Source organism: Pholcus phalangioides, unplaced genomic scaffold, assembly GCF_987345545.1.
Source record: "Pholcus phalangioides strain wild (caught in Gottingen) unplaced genomic scaffold, Ppha-v1.0 ptg000009l_1, whole genome shotgun sequence".
In the NCBI taxonomy this organism is placed as follows: Eukaryota; Metazoa; Arthropoda; class Arachnida; order Araneae; family Pholcidae; genus Pholcus; species Pholcus phalangioides.
Window position 1 is genome coordinate 52086197 of NW_028301602.1, and position 21847 is coordinate 52108043.

Sequence of the window (21847 nt, forward strand, 5' to 3'; positions counted from 1 at the left end):
CAGTTTATAAAATGCATGCTTCTATAGTGATAAAAATTTCTTAGACATGTCCAGTCAAATTCAGTACAGAAATGTGATGTGCTTCAACCTTATTCTATTTCCGGGATCCCGGGAAATGAGTTCAGATTCCAGGGAAATTCCCGGTTGAATTCTAGGTGCGGGATCGCGGAAAAACTGGATCCCAGGAGAGAAAACTTAGTGGAGACTTGGGATCCACTTTTCCCTGCAATATAAGAAAATGACTGATATGTAAGTAATCATGTAAGTAAGTAATGTAAGTTAAGATATGTAAGTAATCTTAAGAGCATCATGGGCCCCCGGGCCAAGTGATTTTTCTGAGGCCCTACACAGCAAATTCTTGAAAAATTCAATTACTTCTCATTTTTCCGAGGCCCCGGGCCGTGGCTGGGTGGGCCCATGCGTTAAGACGGCACTGATGACAGTTAATTCTATTCTGTCGCTTTGATCGTCCCTCACGAAAGGAATTTCTGGCTATGGCACCTGATAGTATGTGGCATAAGAGTGATATATATTTTTTCTCTTGTCAGTTTCTAAATCCTTAATATTAGGTTTTTATTTTTTTCCTTTATTTATAAATGATTTTTTCTTGATGCCTATTTTAAAATTTTTGCGCTTGCTTATTTTATTTTAATCATAAAATTTTATAGGTTTAAAATTACTCTATTCTGAAGCCTTAAATTTTAATTCTTAAACAAGTGAACAAATGCATTCAATTTGAAGGAGCTTATCAGAGCCATTGCCAGAAATTCTTTCGGAGGAGGTTTGAAGTGACAGAACCATATATTTTTTTTTGCCTTTTTCTAATATGTTGGAGGCGAAATTAGACCTCCTTGCAGCTGCTGTCCGTGATTGTCTTTTGCCTACGGCTATCCATGCACACAAAAGCATGCATCCAAACCCCCAATATTTGGTGACACACCCGCCCCTAGATCGGCGTCATGGAATATTTGAACTTAGTAATTGTATTGCAATGCCTTTTACACAGTAAAAAGAGTGCCGCTGATCAGTATGGGATTGGTGACTGTTGCTCATATATCCTGCCTATTTTCTTGGGAAATATTTGGTGACTGTATAGCAAAAAAAACCTACATTGCTGCTGTTGTTGAAAACATGTTCCTTTATTTTGTTTGGACTTTCCCTGCCCAGTAGCATACATCATTTGTAACATGAAACGTTCTCACGCAGAGCTGAAAGAAAAATTTAAAATTTTTTCCTCAAAGAAATTTCATATCGGCATTGATCAAGAAACGGGTTGCTCCTCATGTAAGTTCACTTTTATAAAAACAAGGTATCAGAACTTTCCTTTTTTCATGACTAACTTTGTGTTAGCGATTGTCTGCAGGCTGACAACATTTTTTTTTAACTATGTATAATCAAATTTGCAGAATGTGCAATACCAGTGGTACCCAGATTGTACATCACATTGCATTGGGGCAGATGCATACGAAGGAATTGTGGTGGTGAAGGGGCTTCCCCCTAAACTGATAAAAAATTTGGAAAAATTGAAAATGTTATCGTAATTAAAATATCAAAAGAAATACTTTTTATATGCACTTTAAATTAATTTGAATGTTTTCTGAGGGTTGGTAAATTGAAATTTCTCTGATTTCTCCTCATGTCCACTTTAAAAGTTGTACCTGCATACGCCTCTGCTTTGGGGAGCTATGACGTCTGTCTATTTAAGTTTATTCGCTATCACAATCATTTTTTTTTTTAATTGAAACAGTTCTTACGGTGTAATGTATAAGTATCGTTTGTGACAAAATTTAATAAAAGTTCAACAGAACCTCAATTATCCGGGGGTGGATTATAACGGGAGATGGATTTACCAGGATACGAAAGTTTTTAAACTTCATGGGAGGTAAAAGAGTGTCAAGAAAAATAATTGTTCCTTGACTAACAAAAATAATTGACTAATGTAAGGCGTACAGTAACAACCGAGAAGGGAGAAATTTGGTGATTAGGAGGTATTATATTATTGAATTCAGCGCCGTAGCCAGAAATGTATTTTGGGGGGTAGTAAGCAGTAGAATAATAGACAAGCATTTTATTCCCCATATATCAGCCAGCGGCGTCGCCGTGAAGAAAACATTGGGGGTGCTGAAAGTTACTGGTTGTCCCATATATACATTGGCATACGCAACAGGAGGGGGTTTGGGGTTCTAACCCCCCTCAAGCCGAGATTACAGTGTTATTCTGCAGGAAAAAACGTAACCCCCCCCCCTAAAAAGAAAAAAAATCGAAACACCCCCCTCCCCCCACGAGAAAATTCTCTCTCACTCTCTGTCATTTTCCAACATGCTTTATCTCTCTTCCAGCTGCTCTGTCCGAAATTGACAAAAGTGCAAAAACCTCAGTGCAAACCAAAAGTACTCAAGTACTCGAGTTTATTGAGCTTCACTACACTCCCCTGTTGTTGTCCTCTAATTGTCCTGGTTCTATTCAAGGCTGTTAAAAACATGAACCCTTGGGCAAAGTGTTGTTCTAGGGGTTCCGTACTTAGCTAGAAGTAACAGCTTACAGCACGGGTCTTCAATTTTTCAAGCACGATGGGTCAATTTAAACTTCCCATGAAGCCCACGGGCCACCAAATCTTGTGATTTAGTGACATCTTAATAGAAGTGGTCAATAAGTCCCATGTTTTAACCCGGAGAAAAATATTTGAAGACTTTTATTTGTTCTGAAATTACTTTTTATTAATTATCAATTTTGATTAATTCTGAAATTGTTTTTTCACTTATTCTCAAAAAGTTTGATTAATTGTTGATTAAATTACAAGATTAATTTTAATCTGAAAATACTTTAAATTATTTTTTAATTATTTATTGTGGTAATTATTTTCTTATTAATTATTATAAGAATTATTTTCCTTCTCAAAATATCTTGAAATTATTTCTCTTCCAATAACTATGTAATTGTACTTTTGTTGATTGTGAAATGATTTCCATCAGAAATTACGAAATTACTTTTCTTATTGATTTCGCAAATTCTATAATTATTTCTTTTAGTAGTTCTGAATTTTAACGAATTCTGGAATTATTCCTTTCATTTTCTTTCATTCTAGAATTTATTTCATCAGAAATTATTATTTTTAATTAATTCCGAAATTGTTTCTTTCAATTCTAGAAGTAATCGTTTTTCAATGACAACCATTTCCTGAAAATCATCGGCGGGTCACGACAAAAAGCTTCGAGAGCCAAATCTGGCCATGCGTTGAAGATCCCTGGCTCAAGCCTTCCATATTACGTATAGCCAAGACCCCCTATAAGCCTGGGGTCTTCAACGCATGGCCAGATTTAGTTCTCGAAGCTTTTTGCCATGGCCCGTCAATGTTTCCTCATGTTATAGTAATTTATAAAATTAGGTTCAAAAAATTCCAAAATTCTTTGTCAAAAAATTTTGGTTCAAAATAATTTGAAGGAAAAATATAGGGATTGACAAATCCCAGGCACTAGGTCACCATGGCGACTAAGAAAATGTCTTTCACGCCTAATATTTTTATGTATGATAACTGTATTGAAGTCTGAAGACAGTACAGAATTATTGATAATTACGTCGACTAGTCTGTCAGCATGGAAGGGGTCCTGAACAAGTCAGAATACAGGATTTCTGACGGACTTTGTGGGGGGGGGGGGGAAATCTTGGCACTTATATTTTGTGGGCACGTAATTTTTATTATTTTTTGGATTTGTCAAACCCTGTTCATATATATGTATACACTCATGTATTTGAGCGTATAAAAACATTAAGAGGTCTACATATACTGTACGCAGGCTCAGGGATGTGCGCAGAACCAAACTTTGTGGGAGAGTCGGGGTATCCCTCCCAGAAAAAGTTTGAATCACTAACATTTAAAAAGAATTTAAAACAAACCGAAATAGAAAGAAAATGCATATAAATGCTATATGCAACTTCTGTTGATATTTTAATTTATTAAAAAATTCTCTAAATTTTTGATCACCTTGAGGCAGATCCATAGATATACCATATTTTACTGAGGCGAAAATCTTTTCCCACAAAAGTAGGTTAAATTACCCGTCATTGCTGAAATCAAATACAGATTGAGGATAAAAACGGGACATTCTAGTTAAAAAAGGGACGTATGGTCAATAGGAAATATATGTTACGACCCCCTGTACTGAGTAATGTCCCGTAAACTTTGAGCAACACAAATCATTTTTGACTTCCAGCGTCTCTGTGTTCCACCCAAATGAGCAGCCTTCAGAACGAAGCGATGGTAGAAGTTGAAAAGTCCCAAGAATTTTCTAAGTTGTGGGAGAGTGGAGGCTACAGGATATTTTGCGATGGCTTCAACTAAATCTGGAAGAGGCTTAATGACGATCTGTGAAATCTGTACTCCAAGAAAGTCAACTGTGGAAAGTCCAAACACACATTTGAAAAGCTTCAGCGAGAGGCCATAGTTGTTGAGTCACTGAAAAAGTGCTCTCACATGATGAAAATGCTCCTCAGGTGATGACGATGCAATGAGAATATTATCAACAAAAAAGCATACGTAAATGGAAGATCTCGCAACACTTCATCAATAAAACATTGGATGACACATTGCACAGACCAAAAGGCATTCGTGTGTACTCGAAGAGAACAAATGGTGTTGTGATGGCAGTTTTGTATATGTGGTTGGGAAAAATTGGAATCTGGTGATATGCAGAAACTAAATTTACGTGAGAAAAAATGTTTCCTGTGAAGTTTTGCAGTGAAGTCTTGAATGTTCGGGATGCTGTATTTTTTTGTCATTGATGATACGAGCATTTAGTGCTCTGTAGTCTCTTGATGGTCACCAATCCAAAGAATTTTTCTTCTGGACCATGTGTAGAGAAGAGAAACTGCTCTTGGAAGGTTGAATATGGCCGAAATTGAGCTTTTCTCAAAAAACTGATTTGACCAGTTTCATTTTAGCTGGATTCAGCCTGCGAGCTTTGGCAGAGACTGGTGAACCAGAAGTTTCTATGTAATACATGGTATTTTGCTTAATGGGCTGGTCGAGACGCTGTGATTTTGGGATATTGGGAAATTCGAGTGATAGATGCTATCTTCCGACACCACTTTAACAGAGTGAAGATCAGTGCAATTTAAATGTCCTGAAACTTCCAATTTGGTAATTGAATCAACTAATTTCTACTCCTAAGATCGGGTAATAAGTTGAAATAATGAAGGAAGTTGGCTCCAATGATCGCACATTACACCTCACAAGTGAAAAACTAAAACACAAACGGTTTATTAAGGCCTAAATTTAAAGTGAGTAATATTCAGCCATATACTTTAATTCCAGTGCGATTGCAGCTTTGAAATTTTGAATCTATAATAATTTGAAATCATTTTTGGTTGCTGGTACAAGAGAACAGTCACTATCAGTATCAACGAGAAAGTGAATGTTTGTTTTACGATTGAGTACGAATAGGCATCAAGAACTTACCGGAAAGTGGCATGTCGCCGCTACCTCTGGCATTGTCGTTTCCAAAGTGAATGTTTGTTTTACAATTGAGTACGAATAGGCATCGAGAACTTACCGGAAAGTGGCATGTCGCCGCTACCTCTGGCGTTGTCGTTTCCCTGGCAGGACCATGGCTTTGTACATTTCTTCACCTTGGAACAGAACTTGCGATGATATCAACTTACGTAAGAAATACTCACTGGACTATTCCGTCCGAAACAGAATTGGTTTCGATCACAAAAATAACTCCTGGCTTGCCTCAAAACAGCAACTTCTTGCCGTATTTGTTGTATTTCCTCAATCAGCTCAGAATTCAAGTAAGCTGCACTAGCTTGAGTGATCGATGGCTTCGTAATCTCTTTGATTTCGATCGTCGTTGACTCCAGGATGCAATCCGCGACTTCAGCTGCTCTATGTGATGTTAGTAGCTGTATGGCAGTTAGAAGTGAAGTAACAATCAGCAGAAGCGGCTGTAGGAACAGTTCTAAAAGAGAGTCTGTAATGTAATTTTCTGCATGACGCTGCATGTGATTCGGAGAAGTTTGAACATTTTCTATCATCCAGCTGTTTCATGGACAACAGACATCAGATTTCTTCCGTTTTCAATTTGCCGAAATGTTTAATGATGATCACTTTCAGTTCTTCATACAAGTTGACTTTCCCAGCATGATGAAATCGTGTACCATTGTAGCTATTTCCGGTAGCAGGTGAGAAACGCAGTGGTTGTACATAGTTTTTGAGTCTGTTATCGGCTTCAGTGTTATGAGTTCAAGGGTGGCTTTGCACATTTCAAACCACAAGGCGGGATCTGACGCAATAAAAATTGGTATCCGTATCTTGTGTGTTGTATTGTGTGGTACAGTAATAGTTGTGCATTACTATTTTTGGTATATTGCATATTGTAGTGCATCACGTGCTGTATTGCTTATTGTGGTGCATTGCTGATTGTTATGCACTATAGTGCATCACGTGCTGTATTTCTCATTGCAATGCTTAGTATAGTGCATTGCTTGTTATAGTGCACTGCAAATAGTTGTGCATCGCTGATTATACTGCATTGCTTGCTTATCATATTTCAGTGGTTATGGTGTACTGTGGTGTGTATTGCAATGTATAGTGTTGTATTGCAGTGTGTATTGCATATTGTTATGCATTACATGCCCTATTGTTAATCGTGTGCCCTATTGCTTATATAATGTCGTACCTACTGCTTATTGTGCTGAATTGCTTAATGTGGTGCACTGTAATATGGTGAATTGCTGATTGTGGTGCATTGCGTATTGTAGTACATCGTGTGCCATACTGCTTATTATAATGCAGTGCCTACTGCTTATTGTGCTATACATCTTACTGCGGTTCACTGCAATAGGGTGCATTGCATATTGTTATGTATCACATATTGTAGTGCATTACATGCTGCCGCTGTGGTGGTAGAGTGGTCATAGAGGCAGACTCGCATTGCTAGGACCCAGGTTCAAACCCCACCGTCGTCGTAGTGGTGGCCGACTGAAGTTGGTTTTCTGCGGTTCCCAACTTCAGGGAACAAATGCAAGCCGATCTTCCCATTAAAAAGACTCGCAGCAGAGAGCAACAGGTCCACAACGTTACAATTATTCATTCATTCATTACACATCACACGCTACGAGTTAAGAAAAAATTCATAGTTTAAAAAATTGATTGCGGATGGCAGCACTACACACACCAAGCATTACACAGAAACAAACTTCACGGAAGGTTCACTATACATATACACACATTCCGACATGTACCAATTCGTTAGAAATTTTGCAGAGGAATATGGACAAGGTGCATGTCTGGTTTAGTAGTAGTAGTGAATTGCATGTTGTATTACTTATGGTAATGCATTGCGTATTATTGTGCTGTGCTTGATGCGATATATTGCGTATTGTGGTGGATTGCATATTGTACAGTATTACTTATTGTAATGCAGTTCTTACGGTATTTTGGTGCATTGCATATTATGGTACTTCACCTATTGTGGGTGCATTCCTTATCATGGGTGCACTACTTATTTTATTGTATCGCTGATAGTGGTGCATTGTGTTTTATGCTGCATTTCTCATTGTGGGACACTGCATATAGTGGTGAATTGAGTATTGTGCTTTATTGCAGATGGTGGTGCTTTGCGTGTTGTGATACATCGCATATAGCGGAGCATTCCTTATTGCACTGCATCACAATTGCATTAGTGATGCATAATTAATATGGGGCTTAACAAATCAGAAAAAAATTCTGGCGCCAGCCAAATTCCGTAGGAGCAAAGCATGGTTTTTTCGCAAGAAAAGTTACAGCACAGTAAGTAATGCACTTATTGTGCTGTATTGTCTATCGTGGTGTATCTCGTATGTATTGTGGTGCATCAAGTATTATGCTGCATTTATGATGGCAGTGCATTGCTTATTGAAATCGAAGTGGGAAACTGGCAATTGAATGACTATTTTGCAAGCATTCACAGTGCCTGAGGAATATTTAACTTTATAATTAAAAAAGATGTGACGAGTAGCTAGGTCCATTGGAGGAGTTGTGGGGGCTTCGCCCCCCTAGTAATTTATAAACTTAACAATTTCAGGACGATTGTTATGTGTGTTCTTTCCGCACTGACTGCCAGCCAAAATGTGTGCGTGTTAGGTTTCTCACCAAGCAAGATAAAATGTCGCCAAACATCAGCGGCTTGGCAGAATATGCAACATGATACAGAATTTCAATTATGCAATTCATCTTTTAAATAAATATTAAAAACTGCGGTAATTGAAATATTTTTATTATCATGATACTGGCAATCAAATTTAACAATGATATACGGTCGAACTTGGTTAATTCAAAGTCCAAAGTCACTGAGAAAAGTTCTATTTATTCAAAATTTGGATTATCCAATTAATCTATCCTGGACCTGCAAAAAAGGCTACAAATTGCAACTTAATCACCAACATTCACATGGGGGAGGGGAAGAATAAAGAAAAAAGGGGATAATAGTTAATTAAATTATTAAAATTTTATCTGTTACGAAACTTTCCCAAATTTTTATTATTTATAATTATAATAATTGATCTTAGCTATTGTTCTAAAATCAACATCACTGCAGAATTTCATGACCATGATTAACTCTATAATGCCCAGATTGCCCGAAGTCGACCGAGTAGGTTAATGCCCATAACCGCCTCAAGTCGGCCCAGCTAGGGGGTATGGGTATGTTCTAGTGGGCCTTTGTCACCAACGGGAAAGAAGATGAAAGTTCTTGTCAGAGGTGGGAACGGAAAAGACCTGCAACGCCGTATCAATGGGATTTTAAAAGCTGATGTACTAGAATGTTCCTTGAGAATGGACTAAGGGTACTCAATGCATTTTACAAAGAGATAATTCTGTGAGGAAAGGGGTGTTTTCAGTAGACAAATTATCTCCCAAAATCCATTGAAATGAAAGGGTGAACATCAATGCAAAGGGTGGCATGAATAGAAATTCATGGAGAAAGGGTGGGGAGAGGGAAAGTGGCCAAAATTTGGACTAGTCCACTTCGAACACAAAAAACTTGGTATTTTCACGACCCTCCCAGGTTTTCTATCTGGGCGTTAAAGAGTTAAAGCCTTATTTAAGGGTAACAATTCATGATTATCAGTTACGGACAGGGTTGGTAAAAAAAACAATTTTTTTTTAAAAAAACCAAAAAACTGGGTTTCGCCGATGTATCTCCAAACATAACATTCACATAAATTTTTCCCAAAATTGAAATTTCATGCGTAGTATATGATCTCAAAACCCTGTTTGTCTGTTGCAAACGAGGGAGCATCGTTTTGAAATGTTCAAAGGTAGATTGTGAAATGAGAGCATAAGGTGCTCCCGTATCAACTTCCATTTCAAGGTCGCATTGTTCAACTCGAAGAATCACACGCGCTGGGGGCAGAGCTTGTGGTAATCACAAATCAGCAGCATCAAAGTTTGACAGTTTGAATAAACTATCTGTTTGATTTGAAACTAACAATACCGAATCGTTTTTGTTTTTCGGATCAACCCTTTCAACTCTCAACTTGGCATTTGATTTTTGTGACGATTGACATGACACCGGGCAAGATGTCCAATTTTTGAACGCATGACAAATGGTTTTTATATGCGGACAAGATGATGAAAAATGTTTGTTGGATCTGCACCGCATACAGCAATTTTTACGAAAGTTATTTTTAGTTGAACATTTACTAGAATTAACCGGCTGTTATTCCCGTAATTATTGATCTCTTGATCGCACTAAGTGAAGTAACCTGTAGTATTTTTTCTACTGATAAGGTACTTGTATTGGTTTGTTATCAAGAGAAGTAAAAAAAAATAATTTGCATGAAGTCACATAATCCTACTACTACTGTAAAAACATCAATAACTGTTTCTGGGACATCCTTTCACTCATAATTGTAAACAACACGGCATGCATGCACTTGTTTCATTATTATGAAGATAGTCTTTCTATTTTTTTCGTTAATATTCATGGTGTCTTATAATTATGTCTCACACTGTAATAATTACTACAAAACGATTGCAATCGTTCATATAGGTAATCGTTTAACTGTAAAGTAATATAAAATAACTTACATCCACATAAGCTTGCCTAATAAGTGTTTCATTATGAACATCCAAACTAGGTAAATACATGAAGAGAATCGCTTCAAGCATCTTGTCTTTGGAAAAATTTATCGAATAGTTATTCATCAACTGATAACCTTCAATTTTTTTTCTAAAAACATCAATCGATATTCCATAGTTCAATCTAAGTAATGCTTGATCAGCCACTGAAATTTGAAACAAAAATATTGCAACTTAATAATATTTCTATTTTTGCATCACTTAAATCAGGAATTACAACATTAAGCTTGTCTTAAGAGGAAAATCTTTGAAGCCCTTTTAAAGATAGGAAGTAAAACATAGCTTTTGGTGCAGAATTAGTTTGTGAAGTGTTTCACTAGCAAAGCATGTTTAAATCTCAGCTAGACATTTTTTAATGAAGAAATGAGAACGGAAATGGCAAGGATGGGGATGTTCAGATATACTCTGCCATGAGGTTTGAGCAGTTTGGTCAGGTTTACAAATGAAAACCAATGCACTCTTGGGAGGGGGGGGGGGGATTTAAAGTTGTTTTTTTCTTCTGAAGTGGGGGAGGTTTGGAGGTTTACGTTTTTCCCTGCAAAATAACACTATAATTTATAATTTTGGCTTGAGGAGGTGGGGGGTTAGAACCCCAAAACTCCGTTTGCGTACCAGGGTTGGTAGGTTTTTGATGCACGGCAGTTTTGACGGTTTAAACCGTGGTTTTAACTCTTTAACGCCTAGATAGAAAACCTGGGAGGGTCGTGAAAATACCAAGTTTTTTGTGTTTGAAGTGGACTCGTCCAAATTTCGGCCACTTTCCCTCTCCCCACCCTTTCTCCATGAGTTTCTATTCATGCCACCCTTTGCATTGACGTTCACCCTTTCATATCAATGGATTTTTGGGAGATAATTTGTCTACTGAAAACACCCCCTTTCCTCTCAGTATTATATCTTTGTAAAATGCATTGAGTACCCTTAGTCCATTCTCAAGGAACATTCTAGTACATCAGCTTTTAAAATCCCATTGATAGGGCGTTGCAGTTGTCTTTTCCGTTCCCGCCTCTGACAACAGCTTTCATCTTCTTCCCCGTTGGTGACAAAAGCCCACCAAAACATACCCATACCCCCTAGCTGGGCCGACTTGAGGCGGTTATGGGCATTAACCTACTCGGCCGACTTCGAGCGATCTCGGCATTATAGAGTTAACTGACATTGTGCTCATTCAAGATCAAAGTTTCCATTGATTGAAAATAATTTACAGTAAAACTTCGATTAACTGTCACTGTACGGACCAGGGCTGTGACGTCAAAAACATTTGTCAAATACGGTCAAAAACCTCAAATATTGCTTTTCAATATAAAAATTCCCATTGGAAATGCACACGTTAATTGCATGTAATGTTTAAAGTGACTTTTTTACAAAGAATAAATATTTAAAAAATATGATTCAAAAATAATTTTCTACTCTCGACACAGAATTATTTTATACAAATACAAATACGACGCCACAACAGGCAAATTGCCCAACGAGGTGGCTGACTTAAGACATCATGGATCCCCGAGCCATTTTTTGGAGGCCGTACCTACCACTGCTACACCACACATGCACACCCCCTCCCCCCGGAACCCCCCAACGAATCGGTGCGTGTACGTGTAGTGCAACTTGACGTAAAGTTTGTTTCTGTGTAATGCTTGTTATGTGTAGTGCTGTCATCTGCTCCCAGTTTTTCTAACTATGAGTGAAGTGTTATGGTTGAATGATTTACCGTTGTAGGACTGTTGCTCTCTGTGGCGAGACTTTTTAACGGGGAGATCGGCTCGCATTTGCGCCTTGAAGTTGGGAACCACAGAAAACCAACTTCAGCCGACCACCACTGTGGGGTTCGAACCCGGATCCTCGCATCACGAGTCCGGCGCTATAACCACTCGACCACCACAGCGGCATTTTGGACAATATATGTTTTTTTTTTCTTATAAAATTTGAATAAAGCATAAGATGAACATTCTTACGAAAAAAAACATAAAAAAAAGTTGATAAAAATTTTTTTTCTTAGGTTAAGAAGAAAAAAACCACTGGTTTAGTCCATGGTCATTGTTGGTTTCAAAGGAACGAAAAGATAATTCATGCAAGTGTTGCGCTTGTTATGTGTTCGTATGACCGTTATGTGTTGGGATGACCGTAAAAAAAAGACAGGTTCAGGGAATTTGTTTCATAGATTTTTTAGATCTCATATTTTATGATACAGACCAGGGTTGGCAGGTTTTTGACACATGGCAGTTTTTGACGGTTTAAACTGTCACATCACAATCTTTGTCAAAAACCTCAAATATTGCTTTTCGATATAAAAATTCCCATTGGAAATGCACATGTTAATTGCATGTAATGTTTAAAGTGACTATGTTATACAAAGAATAAATATTAAATATGATTCTAAAATAATTTTCTACTCTCCACAGAATTATTTTTAGACAACATATATGTTTTTTTTTCTTATAAAATTTGAATAAAGCATAACATGAACATTGAAAACTGTGAACAAGGAAAACTGTGGAACGATTTGACATTCTTTGATTCAAGATGATTCTTGACCTTACCAAATTTCTTCAACTGCTTATATATGTTTGCATTGATATAAACCGTCTGTTGTCCTCTTTTTACAACAGATAAGTGTTTAAAAAAGTTTATTACATCATGTATGTAATGTGGATTTCTGTTATTATTAAATCATCTAGATAATCACTGATACTTAAAACGATACTCTTAGTGCGCATAAAAATGAAATATATCTAGCGACCAAAATACTAAATTGTAGGACTAAAATGTCATTTAATTTGGCAATGCTAGCTTGTATGTCAAACTAAGTTATTCTTACTTTTGCACTATGATATGGTACATTTACTAGCATTTATAATGCAATGGTTTTCCAATCGAAGCTGTATTCAAATGTGCAAAACAAATGCTTTGGGTATCAAGTCTTGCCAGCTCTGCTTTGGTTGAAAATATTCTTTAAAGCTCTGTGAATTTATACACCCTGATATAAGAAATTTTTAGGTGAAAATAAATGAGTTTAATTAGTGCATTAACAGATGCTGCGTGAGAATTTTTATATGGAATAAAATTTTGGGCGAATCCAAAAATTTTAAATATCAAAATAGATATTTTTCCTCAGTAATTATCATTCTGAATATATATATAACACCCTTTAATCTAAATAAAAGTAAGTTTAACATATGCAGACGTGCCAACTTTTGAAATCCAGAAATTCTCCCGAGGGGGGGGGGGGGGTACTCCGCTCCCCCGACACTCGATCAAAAAAAAGTTCATAAAATAAATTTTCGAAAAATTTTTTTTTTTAAATAAATTAAGAAAAAGCTATATCCCCCCCCCCCCCACGGCAGGTTCAGCATTGCCCCTAAGAATATAATTCCATGCCAGTCTTTCCACGCAAAATAGAGAAATCACATCTACATACTGTTCATAAAGTATGTGTTTCCTTTCGTGGATGCTATCAGTGATTGATAATCTTGGGTATATGAATTCTTAAAAGCTTTATATTTAGCTGTATATAGCTTAAAGTTTTCTATTTTCTTTCTGAAGATGTTTAATCGGAAGAAACGATTTAAAAAAATTCAAATTACAAAGCTGCGGACGAAAAAACGTGTTTACCGCGTGGCTGTTAATGGAATACAATAACGATTATACAGGAATTTCGGCAACCAAGAACATGCCCCTGATTAATGATTGCCGTTAAATGCTACGAAAACAAAGTCGCTTTGCCAGTTGCCCGGGCCTGCTTGTGTGTTGCTAACTCAAGTTATGAGTCATCGATTGAGGCCGACATGTTCGCCTTGCTTTCTTCTTTCAGATCAGGGATTTTATTTTGCAAAGATCGTGTACTTTGAATTTCGCTACGTAATGATTTTAAATTAATTTCTCCAATTCTTCATTTGTTAGGTGGTTCTTCCCATTTATTTTCGCATGATCCATGTTGTTCCCATTTATTTCCGTGATTATTTTGAAATCTCAAGGTAAGCCTATGTTCAGCATTTGTATCATAATATGACTTCGATCCAAACATTCACATATTTTTTATTTCCAATTTATTTCTTCAAATGCATTTTTTTTTTAAATCAAATTTCTTTCATTTCTGGTTGTAATATTTTAATAGTCAGAATTTTTGTTTAACCCTTAACTGGAGTTGTGAAAATTCTGTGTTAAATTGCTATCATTGTGGGGTCATTTTTCACCCCAGCAAGTATTAATGCATTTAAAAAATCAACAAAAACAGTTTTCATAAAAGCAATGGGTTTTCCACCTCGTTGGGCATTTTGCCTGTTGTGGCGTTGTATTTGTATTTGTATTTTTTACATGCCTCCATTCATCTGTCAATTAGCTCACTAAATAATTTTTTAAATTTCTCTAATTATTTTCCCAAAAATTTTCTTTTATTAGGACACACACTCATAAAAAATGGAGGGATGCATGACTTGTTAAAAATTTTTAATTATAAAATTTTTTGAACGCAATTTTCATGATTAAAAACTGAAGATATATGATTAAAATATACTCGGAAAATAAAATTCACAACAAAACTAAAATGATATTACTATATATTACTAAATTAGTTTACTATATTTTTACAAGCACTAAAATTAGTCTTATTCTAAGTCGAAAACACAGTACTTGCAAACAACACTATGAAATATTGATCATACAGATCTTGCATACAATTCTCTAACGACACTATCCTCATGCTCACCTTGGATATCTGATGTTTCGCCATTAATTTGAAACCGTTATTGACAAAACTGGTGCTATTCAGAGATAACATTTCTATCTCAACACTACGGCTGTCAGACAAAAAATGTCTTTCGCAAATATTGAGTTGGAATCATTTTGACCCCACAGAAACTTTGACGAATGAAATAACGGAAAAAAAAATAGAACCTCATAAATTTATCAAGAACGTATGCAGTGATAACAGGATGCATTTCTTTCTCGGAGTGCCATATTGAGCAATGTGTGGGGATGACCCCACTATGTCATTCTAGTGTTAAGTTGAAAAAATTACAATTCTGGTATTGAAGTTTTGTGAGCTATGCAGATTTCATTACATTTTGTTCTAAAGTATATTCTCTTATATTTCAGATGCCCTTGCAGTCAAAACTACATCACACAAAGTGAATTGTGTAGGCCACTACAATCCTCCTTAATCACTTTACGACATGAATTTACTGTCTTCCGCAGACACGAACGTAATTTTGTCTTCGTTTGAAATGACGTATCTAATAAGGCACTTAATTCTTTCGATACTGGAGTGTTTTCTCAGTAACTGTTGCTTCCAAGTGGTGTAATTCTGTGGCGTAGTAGAGCCAAAATGAAAGTCCTTGGTATGCTCGCATGGCGTAGCATAGTGAAAGACGGTTCCCTCCCCTCCACATTTACACATGCTAGAAAACATACTCTTATGAAAAAAAAAGTATGATAAACATACAATACTGATCACGCAGATGTTTTCCTTTGCAAGGATGCTTGCAATTTACAATTTTCCACCATTGTTGCAAGTCCTGAATGAAATCCTTGGTTTTTTTAAAATCAGCACCCAATTTGGGACTGTTCAATTCCAAGGAAACAATATTGGAATCGTGAAAAATGCACATTGCATGGTTTACATTCTGCCTCTCTATTGATGATGGGAAAAGTACTTTCTAGTCAATTTGGGAACGGTCTTGATAACGAGGTGTTTTTCTGCATCATATATTTGTCTTAGATGCAAGAGACTAGCAGTGTTTACTCGGGTGGTATCAGCTGGATCAGGATAAAAGAAAGTTTGATTGGTTAAGCTCTGATTTAACCACTTGTTGCGTACAGTGGAGTGTTAAAGAGAAGAATTTTTTTTTTTATCTAGATAATGAGGTTATTATATTTGGAAGAAGTTAAATTTCCATTGCAAACAAATGTGAACATATTGCGATTAATTCTGTTGTCTGAAATTAAAGATAATATGATGTAGCCACAACCCTGTAACAAATTCATTACTTTCATTGTGTAAACATGAAGTTGATTACTAGTTAAATTCTTCACCGGTATCAAGGCTACAACATCTTTCTTTTTTGAGAAAAAGGATGATATAAGTTTGCACAGTGCATGCAGCAATAAATTTATCACAATTATCCGCTATACCCACAACATTTCCTCCTTTATAGTCGATGGATGGATTTATATAAATTTCGTCCAGCATCAAATTCACAATTTTTTTTTTTCTTCCAGAGCATTCAACTTCTGCCTCAGGTAACTGAAATGGTTTTGAGTGCAGCTTTCACCACTGAAATTAAGAGATGATGTGATGATGTCTTCTCAAATATGACTGATGAGGAAGCGTCAGCATAGCATATGCAGCTGGATAGCTGAAATAAAAGCGTCTAGCCCACAGGATTGTTTCACAACTGTATCGGCATTGTTTGCTTCCAATAAAAGATATCTGATCTTTGATAAATTGAATCTTGGTCAATTCAGGGTCATCATCCGATATGCCATTTAAAAGTGCAATAGTTGAACTTACTTTTGATTAGAAGTCATTTCTTCTATCTTGGAGGATTTTAAGTAACTGAGCACACTACCCAGCTTCGCCCATCTATCTAGCTTAGGTTCTTTTCCCAGGACAAAACCTAGAATACTTTTGGGACAAAGATGTTGGTTTTCATAAAACAATTTTAATTGCAAGTCTTCAAAAACTTGAAAGACAACAGTCACTTGTGGACAATCAATCCTTTTGATTCTGTATAAAAATACAGAACTGTTTTGCTGCTCCAATGTCCAAAATTCACCTAGTCTACTTTTTAAGATGGGTTTCAAGTCTTCGAAACCCTCAATTCTGTCCTCTTCACACCACTTCAAAAAGTTATCCTCATCTTTTTGCTGAAGTGCTGCTCTTCGCTCAGATGGGGCCTTCCTCTCTTTCGCAATGGTCTTCGATAGATATTCTGGCTGATTTTGGAACTTAGTTGGATATGCATCATCTTTCAGTGTTATTTTTTTTCCGTGGTACAGTAATCACAGACCCGTCTGTGAAGAATCTTGTTCTCACTGACAATAAAAGGTTATTATCACAAAAAAATGAGTAACTTTGCCTGGTTTTAATTTATACAAAAATTGCCACGTTTTTAAGACAAATAAATTACACTGGTCGAATGGTCGACGCGTTTCGGCTCTTCAATGGAGAGCCGTCATCAGGACCTCGTGGTCAGAACTCACACGAATGAAGAGTGATGTTTACGTCTGGTCGTCCGAAGAGTTCGCCTTTGTATTTGCTGCGTCCGAGTGGTCTTTGGATGCGAATTGGGGAGCCATCTGTTGTAAAGTGTTGAAAGTTTTTTCACGACTGAGGTTAATAAAGCCTGTCCAAGCTGACGAAATAGGTGGTGTGTTTCTTCCATCATTAACGAGGAAATTCTGGCATGTTCTGATGAAGTATCCCTCGAGAAAATTCAATTCCGAATTGTGTGTTGCTTTTTTAAAAACAAATGCTTTGTCAAAATCAAAATGATGTGAATGTTGCCAGCAGTGTTGGGCAATAGCCGAATTATCCGTCCGTCCCTTCTCAACATGCTTTCGGTGTTCGAGAACTCGAATATTTAGATTTCTTCTAGTTTGTCCAATATATCCATTTTCACAATTCTTGCATGGGATGAAGTAGATACCAGATTCTTTGGAGGGTGAGATAGGATCTTTCAGATGGGAAAAGGTGAGTATATTTGTTGGCTGGAATATTGTATGGAAGTCAAATTTCTTGAAGATAGAAGAGATCATGAAACTTGAAGAAACGAATGGAAGAACAACGGTATTAGAAAACTGTTTTGAGTCAGCTGGGAGCAGGTTCGTGGTGCATGTCTGGGTCATTTTTCTGAGGACCTTGTCGATGATAAAAGGTGAAAAACCCCGATTAGAAGCGATGTCACGAAGGATATTGAGTTCATTCTGGAGGGAGGCTGAATCACTGCAAAGTTTTAGTGCTCGATGAACAAAAGAAGAAAATGCCGAAAGTTTCTGATTGGGAGGATGAAAGGATTTTGCATGAGGTGGCATGGAGATAGCGAATGGCTTACGGTACACAGATGTATGAAATTCAGTGTCTGTCTTTTTAATGAGCACGTCGAGAAAAGGCAGTATATTATTTTTTTCCATTTCATAGGTGAATTCAATATGTGGGTCAATAGAATTCATAAAATTGAATAACTCAGTGACATTGACATCAGTCTCATCAACTAAAGTGAATGTGTCATCAACATACCTGATCCAAAGTTTGAAGTGGTGGGTTTCCAAAAGTTTTGTTTCGAAAAAATCCATATATATGTCACAGAGGATAGGCGAGAGTGGGTTGCCCATGGCAAGACCTTCTGTTTGGCGGTAAAACTTTCCAAACACTGAAAAATAATTGTGCGATACACAAAGTTGGGTGAGTTGACATATTTCTTCGATTTCAATCGAGGAGAAGTGGAATTCTTGCAGACGTTGTTTCAGGAAAGAAATTGCACCGCTGATGGGAATGTTAGTAAACATGGATTTGATATCGAAGGAAATCATTGTAGCGTTATCTGGTTGAATGCTGCGGATGATGGAAACGAATTCTGAGGAATTCTTTACTGTGAAACGATGTTTTTTGCAGAGAGGGGACAAAAGTTCAACGAGAAATTTAGCAAGTTGATGCGTAGGTGATCCAATGCAAGAAATTATAGGTCTTCGACATTCTTTATTATACATTCTTCGACCAAGAAACGCATCTTTCCATCCGCCGCAAACTGCGGGAGACTTTATGCTCTTCCAAAAATACACAAACCTTTATTTTCAGTAAGACCTATAATTCCATAGACCTGTGTTCTTATAGACCTGTGTACCGTAAGCCATTCGCTATCTCCATGCCACCTCATGCAAAATCCTTTCATCCTCCCAATCAGAAACTTTCGGCATTTTCTTCTTTTGTTCATCGAGCACTAAAACTTTGCAGTGATTCAGCCTCCCTCCAGAATGAACTCAATATCCTTCGTGACATCGCTTCTAATCGGGGTTTTTCACCTTTTATCATCGACAAGGTCCTCAGAAAAATGACCCAGACATGCACCACGAACCTGCTCCCAGCTGACTCAAAACAGTTTTCTAATACCGTTGTTCTTCCATTCGTTTCTTCAAGTTTCATGATCTCTTCTATCTTCAAGAAATTTGACTTCCATACAATATTCCAGCCAACAAATATACTCACCTTTTCCCATCTGAAAGATCCTATCTCACCCTCCAAAGAATCTGGTATCTACTTCATCCCATGCAAGAATTGTGAAAATGGATATATTGGACAAACTAGAAGAAATCTAAATATTCGAGTTCTCGAACACCGAAAGCATGTTGAGAAGGGACGGACGGATAATTCGGCTATTGCCCAACACTGCTGGCAACATTCACATCATTTTGATTTTGACAAAGCATTTGTTTTTAAAAAAGCAACACACAATTCGGAATTGAATTTTCTCGAGGGATACTTCATCAGAACATGCCAGAATTTCCTCGTTAATGATGGAAGAAACACACCACCTATTTCGTCAGCTTGGACAGGCTTTATTAACCTCAGTCGTGAAAAAACTTTCAACACTTTACAACAGATGGCTCCCCAATTCGCATCCAAAGACCACTCGGACGCAGCAAATACAAAGGCGAACTCTTCGGACGACCAAACGTAAACATCACTCTTCATTCGTGTGAGTTCTGACCACGAGGTCCTGATGACGGCTCTCCATTGAAGAGCCGAAACGCGTCGACCATTCGACCAGTGTAATTTATTTGTCTTAAAAACGTGGCAATTTTTGTATAAAAAAAATAAAAGGTTAATCCAAATGATTTACACATACAACAGCAGATGAACCTGGAGCAAAGTCTTTTCTATTGATTGCTGCAATCCATTGCTTTCGCCTTTCTACATCTTTTGGAAACAGGAAAGCAAGGGGTGTAATTTCTGTGATTTATAAGTAGCCGCACACCCAGGTACACTGCATTTCCTGTTTTCCAAATTTTGATATCAGAGACTTATGAAGGTAAGTTTTTGAGACAAACAAGTTTAAAAGCCATTGTTACCAAAATAGCAATGGACAAAATCATTATCAGAAATGAAATTCCCATCAACATGTGTCCATGTGGCATTTCTTCAGATGTTTTAGTAATGAAATGTTTGTCCGTTATTTCTAACATTCTGCTAAACAACTATTGTAAAGCCAAAAATGATTTGCTAACGAAAAATGATAGTAAACAAAAAACATCAGCATTATCAATACGTAATTATGTATTGGCCTATTCTCATATTCTGTAATCAGAGGATCAAGATCAAACTGTCTTAAAAAAAATTAAGGATATTCACTGCTTGAATGAATTATGAATGTAAATAACTTGGTTTATATAACCCCAAATAGTCTAACAGACTTTTTTTAAATTACATATTGTATGTTCATACATATTGTGTAGGCCTGTATATATATGTTTACAGCGGAACTCCAATAACAACCTCTGTTCTAACTAGGGATGGGACGAATAGTAATTTGGCCAAATAACCAAACATTCATCGAACGAATATCAATTTTCCTTAAATTCATTACAATTGTAAATGAAATTAGTGTTAGTTATTTATTATTTAGTTGATAATAAAATTATTGATAATCTCAAATGATAGAAAGTAAATTTAATATTAAATTTATTTCTTACAGAATAAATATTTTTTGCAAAACTTGTTATAATTTTACATTTAATTAAGAAAACGTCAAGCATTATTTATTCTCTGCTAATAATGCATCATAAAATTTCTGACTTATTTTTCCTCTTTAGATGTTCTTTGCTCCTTTTGCCTCTTTCAGTAGCTCCATATGTATCATGTCTTGATACATCCTTGAGTTAGTGAACTTGTGCAAGTCATGCTCACTTATGCCTTAATACAGTAGGATTCTATTTTGAGTTTCGTGTTTTCCTTATCTTGTCCTAGAAATTCACAGTGACATAATCTCTTTCACAGAAAGGAATAAACACAGCACAGTAAAATATAATCAATAAATTTTAATTTATTGGAAAAATTCCAATTAATATGATTTTTTAAAATTGTTGTGCACACCGATATTTAGCCAAACCAAATATTTGGCAAAATGGCCGAATATACTGAATAACAGCCAAATATTCGTTCCATCTCCAATTATAACGGCATCTGAGATAAAATGACTGCTATCTCAGGTAATTCCTACAGATAATGTTAATGAACCCTAGCATGTAACGTCCTCTGATACGACACATTTTCAACTCTTTTGCTCAGGGGGTGTCGAAAGTGTTTGGAACTTGTGGGCTCGTTTTCAACTTTAGGTAAGGATTTTGATTGCTCAATCAATTCAGTGGGTGCTCGAGCACCTTTAGCTTTGAGGCCACTGCTTTTGCTCTCAATATTTTTGCATAATGATCCTGTACAGAATTGCTCCATCAGAATAAGTTGATATTGAGCTTATCACATAAGAAAAAGTGGGAAAACATAAAAAAAGACATTTTTTGAAAGGTCTTTTACACAAGAGATGCATTTTTTTAATTGACAATTCCTGTACGTGACACATTAGAGCATTTAAGAGATTATGTTCTGAATATAAATTTGTCAGTTAAATTTTCTAGCAACACCCAGGACTTTTTCAAGTAGATTTTTGTCATTTGTTTGAATAGGCAATTAATTTTTTTTAATGCACTGCTTCTCTATGCAAAATGAATGTTATAACAAAG

General features: G+C 36.5%; 1 protein-coding gene across 2 annotated transcripts in view; it reads right to left on the minus strand.

Annotated features, from left to right (window-relative positions):
• The window catches only part of LOC149083282 (neuroligin-3-like), a 335669-nt gene that overhangs the window by 151453 nt on the left and 162369 nt on the right, over positions 1–21847 (minus strand). The window contains exon 7 of one of the 2 annotated variants that reach the window (XM_089236506.1): positions 10070–10266. The exons of the other annotated variant lie outside the window; for it this stretch is intronic. Within the exon in view, the coding sequence (XP_089092632.1) occupies positions 10070–10266 (197 nt within the window). The remainder of the gene's footprint in view (positions 1–10069; positions 10267–21847) is intronic. 2 annotated transcript variants of the gene reach the window in all.